Genomic DNA, 5,192 nt, shown 5'->3' on the forward strand with positions numbered 1-5,192 from the left:
GCTCCGCAACAGGAGAGGCCACAACAGTGAGAGGCCCGCGTACCGCAAAAAAAAAAAAAAAAAAAAATAGTTGAGGAAATTTAAAATACAATTCTCTTCTTTCATTTAAGTTGACAACAGGACAACCACGTGACAGTTTGTTAAGGCTGTGCTTTGAAGTTTCCTAAATAGTATTCTAAATTATTCACAAAGACATATTAAAATAATTTTACCTTACAAATTCACATTTGAAATTTGAATATGAAAACAAAAGGACAACCCTTTAGATAACATTAAACATTCTTTGAGAATCTAAAATATACTAAAAATTCTAAAAATCAGGAACTCAGAATTTACCATATTCTCTTACAATCTCCATGAAAATTTTAAACACACACACAAAAAAACATTTAATTTACTCACTTTTACAAAGCCTTAGTTCGTGTGTTTTATTTAAAATTTCAGTTTAACCTGACTCAAAGGCCACCCTACCAGCACTAGCAACACTAACGCTTGTCTGGGACTACGATCTTCAGTACTGTCCCAAACTTCCTCTTCATCTCATTACTTCAAAGTTATATATGTTTCTGGAAGACCACTGAATTTCAGCATATAATTGAGTTCGTTTAACGGCCTCAGAACCTACCTGTAAATATTATTGACGAAGTTATAAGCCAAATACAGAGCTACCAAAGTGCCTCCTTCTCTTCTAGTGCCACAATTATGTGTAAATTTCTTGATTCAATCTTAAAATCCATGAAATAACACACCTTCAGTATGGCTACCAGAATGATTTAAAAAGAAGATAATTTCTAGTTTTCTCACAAAACAGCCTACCTGCCAGCAGAAGATCCATTTAATGAATTCTGAAGATTTGGTATATTTGAACCTAGAGAAGGATTTGAGTTTCCCTGCTGAGAGCTCCCATTGACAGGGCTCCCATTACCTTTCAGAATACCAGTACACTTCCAGTTGTCCATATAATTAGCTGAAAGGAAAATGGTCAAACTCATTAACATGACTAATACCTATGTTCCAGGGTACAAATCTACAATTGAAGAAATAAAAGAGACCTACAGGCTACATATCTCTCAGGATAAGTGGTAAAGACATTTTTTTAAATGAAACACATATCTCAATTTTAACAATTATTTTTTTAAAGTTTTTAAAGAAATACTAATTTAAAAACAAAGCTCTTACCACCCACTTCCTTTCCTTACAAGATAAATATTAACAGAGACAATTCTCTAAGCTACCACATTATTACATTAAGTTAATATCAAAATAAAATTCTGTCTTCATTATGATGAATTTCAGTTCTGATGTGTGGGTAACGGAGTCACCTTCTTGGTTAAGCGAGTACAAGTCAAGTCCTCATGGATGTAGGTAACAGAACCTCTGGGGTTTGAGTGGCTTATCCAACTTGGCCTAATTGTTTGGATGCAAAACTGGTCACTGCAGACACTGAGCTCAGGAAATCCAAGTTAGGCAGGACAGGGCAGCAAAGACCCTGAGGAAAGGGACACCTGGGCTGGTTCTACCACAGCCTAAAGCTGACCATAGGAGACTCAGCCAAACTGCAGTTTGGGAACAGTAACTCCTCAGGGGAAATGAACGAAGCTGTAACTTCGAATCCTAAAGATGGGACGCCACCGACTACAGTGGTACACAGAGCCAGTGGATAAACATGCGTGGAGAAGTGCAGACCACGCCACAGCACCCACAGTCTGTGTCGACCATCCAGACTGCCTTCTCTGCTTGGCATTTGTAAGAAACTTTTGGAATCAGTGGCCTCAAGATTCTCTAACTTTTGGGAGCTGTAGAGAAGAAGTGGGGAAGATACTGGATTTTTCTTCTCTTAAGGGCTTGTTGGCTAAAGCAATTGTTTAATCAAGTAAGAGATGACTATATCCTGAGTTTGTAGAGAAGTCCCACAAGTTACACACATAGCAAATGGTATCTTTGGAGGTAGTGTATATTCTGTTACAATTAGTTTTAGTTTGTTCCACATGGAAACTTAAACAATTCAATTAGTCAATTACTGCTATGAACTAGGTAAAATGATAAAGATTCAACACAATATGAGACATTAATTTAAAAGTAACTGTAGAAGGATAATTTTTTTCAAAATACTTCAGAGTTTACATTTCTAAGTGAAAATTCTAAAGTAGCATCATAAAGCAACAATTCCTCCAATGAAATCTTACCTTTCCACAACCTGACACAGCCATCATCTCCTGAAGATGCCAGCACTGTCCCTGTTATATTCCAACTCACCCGCCAGACCTGAGAATTATGATTATCAAACTGAGCCACTATATGAATTTCAAATTTTGTTGGCCCACCAGAGGAAGTAAGTTCTTTCCTGTTAATAAAAAAATTTTCCTGAGGAATTCTGAGTGTACACACACACACACACTCACTGTTCTAAATTAAAAAATACAAATGGTCTCACATACATGCCATATCAATGTCATATCCATACCTGCCCCCCAACCTCCGTAGCTTACTGAGAGATGGGCCATGTCACTTTCACTTGATTCCCCAGTACCTGGCATGATCCTACCACATAAAAGATATTAAGTGACTAAAGAGGATTTTTTTCCCCCCAAAAGGTTGAGGAATAAAAGAGATAATAATGATTAATTTCAAAAGAAAAAGTAGTAGGAAGGGAAGAATAGGAGAGAAGAAGGAAAAAAGAAAAGAAAAAGAACGGAAATTCTGAAGTTAAAGCTAAATAGATTATTCACAAGAATGTCTCAGTGCTAATTTAATTTTCCCTAAGTAGACTGCCACCTCTCATTCCTTCAAACATTTATAGAGTGCAATTATATTCAGAGTATCCAATTCATTTTAGTATCTGCCTAAATAAAACACAACTAAGAAAACATAAATCTCCTCTCTTGGGCTTCCCTGGTGGCGCAGTGGTTGAGGGTCCCCCTGCCGATGCAGGGGACACGGGTTCGTGCCCCGGTCCGGGAAGATCCCACATGCCGCGGAGCGGCTGGGCCTGTGAGCCATGGCCGCTGAGCCTGTGCGTCCAGAGCCTGTGCTCTGCGACGGGAGAGGCCACGGCAGTGAGAGGCCCGCGAACCGCCAAAAAAAAAAAACAAAAACAAAAACCTATTTTATACTTCTTTACTTGCCCTCCACCCCCATACCACTTTTTACCTTAAACAGAGAAGATGCTTGATAAATACCTGTTGAATAAAGCAGGTTTAAGGATAAGAAGTGACTTTATAGTATAAATTAGTAGAGACTCTATCATGAGGAAAATCAACATCCTTGGATACAATATTTTGTGAAAAGATTTGGAACACTTACCAAAATAATGCAACTCTATACTCCACAAATGAAAATAAGCAAGAGGTAAGAGAACTTTCAAATTAGTAACTGTTTCAAAAACTCACCTCACAGGTTTTAATGTAAAAATTCTCACGTCTTTGGTTGCTATGGCAAGAATGTGGAAAGACCGTCCCAAGTTTGGAGCAAAGGCAATATCGTGGACAGGATCTGTGACTGTCAGGAGGGTTTCAGCTTTTGCATATTTCCTAAATGAAAAAACAATTTACGTTAGAATTATCAGAAATGAAAATTTTAAAAATCCACATGTCTAGGTGTCTCCATTTTTCTCCATCTTGCTCACAACGAAGCAGTTTTTATCTCTGCAATATATAGTATGTCCAGCCCCAACCCCCAGAAACTGTGAATGTGACCTATCGGAAAGGGCCTTTGCAGATACAATTAAGGATCTCAGGATGAGAGAGAAACAGACGTTAGAGAAGAAGCCATGTGAAGACACAGGCAGAGATTGGAGTGATGCAGCTCAGCCACGGAACTCCTGGAGCCTCCAGAAGCTGGAAGAGACAAGGAAAGAGTCTGAAAGCAGCACAGCCCTGACAACATGTTGATTTCAGATTTCTGGCCTCCAGAACTCTGAAAAGAAACATCTCTTTTAAGCCACCAGTTTGTAGTAATTTGCTTTGACAGCCCTAGGAATGTAATATAACCTCCCAGGTTTCTTCCTTTAATTTTTTTTTAAGTTTAGCTTAAAACAGAGTAACTAAAACTTAATTAGAATGAGATCTTGATTTGTTAGCCATTAACATCTTTTTTAAGAGAAAGGGTACCTGAATTCCCCAAAATTTGAGTGTAAAGAAAAAAGTTAAGCTGACAACAGCAAGAATCGAGTTTTTTAAGTGATGATAAAGGAAGCTACACCAAAGTCTATTTCCACACCTCGGGAGTGTTAAACTACCATCTGATCCTGTTATTCTCCAATTGAGAAGTCTTTCAATGGTTTCACATTACCCTTAAGATAAAAATTAAACGTTGAACAGTAGGTCTTGCAGGTATAAGCCTTCCAGATTTCTCATCACACTCCCTTTTACCTATTATGTTCCAAACACAGTGAAAATATATTGGCTCTCTCTCAACACATGCAGTTTTTTCCATCTGGAATGTTTTGCCCTCTTTGGCTAACTTCTACTCATTCTATGGGTCTCCTTTTTTTTTTTTTTTTTTTTTTTTTTGGCGATCCGCAGGCCTCTCACTGTTGTGGCCTCTCCCTTTGCAGAGCACAGGCTCCAGACGCGCAGGCTCAGCGGCCATGGCTCATGGGCTCAGCCGCTCCGTGGCATGTGGGATCCTCCCGGACCGGGACACAAACCCATGTCCCCTGCATTGGCAAGCAGACTCTCAACCACTGCGCCACCAGGGAAGCCCTATGGGTCTCCTTTTGAATGAACCTTCCTGGCCCCCTCCCCCTAGGCATAATCTCTGAACATCCTGATTCTCCCAGTTTATAAAATTCATCACCATTTTTCACATTTTGTTTGTTTGTTTGTTTTCCCTTCATGATGGTACATACTGGGAGATCACTTACCTTTTCCTCTATACCACTCAATTTTATATTACCAGAGCAGAGAACTTAGCGTATCATAGGAAATCAGTAAACATGTGACAAATAATGCGTAACTGAGTTAATGAATAAAGAAATAACATTTTAAAAAATTAAATGCGGGCTTCCCTGGTGGCGCAGTGGTTGAGAGTCCGCCTGCCGATGCAGGGGACATGGGTTCATGCCCTGGTCTGGGAGGATCCCACATGCCACGGAGCGGCTTGGCCCGTGAAGCATGGCCGCTGAGCCTGCGTGTCCGGAGCCTGTGCTCTGCAGCGGGAGAGGCCACAACAGTGAGAGGCCCGCGTACCGA

General features: G+C 39.8%; 1 protein-coding gene across 2 annotated transcripts in view; it reads right to left on the reverse strand.

Annotated features, from left to right (window-relative positions):
- SEH1L (SEH1 like nucleoporin) overlaps positions 1–5,192 on the reverse strand; it is a 23,403-nt gene that overhangs the window by 3,391 nt on the left and 14,820 nt on the right. For both annotated transcript variants that reach the window (XM_007460045.1, XM_007460044.1), the window contains exons 6-8: positions 3,390–3,530; positions 2,187–2,344; positions 817–967 (exon numbers count right to left, since the gene is read on the reverse strand). In XM_007460045.1, coding sequence (XP_007460107.1) covers positions 817–967; positions 2,187–2,344; positions 3,390–3,530 — 450 coding nt within the window. The remainder of the gene's footprint in view (positions 1–816; positions 968–2,186; positions 2,345–3,389; positions 3,531–5,192) is intronic.

The sequence above is a fragment of the Lipotes vexillifer genome, unplaced genomic scaffold, assembly GCF_000442215.2.
Source record: "Lipotes vexillifer unplaced genomic scaffold, Lipotes_vexillifer_v1.1 scaffold987, whole genome shotgun sequence".
In the NCBI taxonomy this organism is placed as follows: domain Eukaryota; kingdom Metazoa; phylum Chordata; class Mammalia; order Artiodactyla; family Lipotidae; genus Lipotes; species Lipotes vexillifer.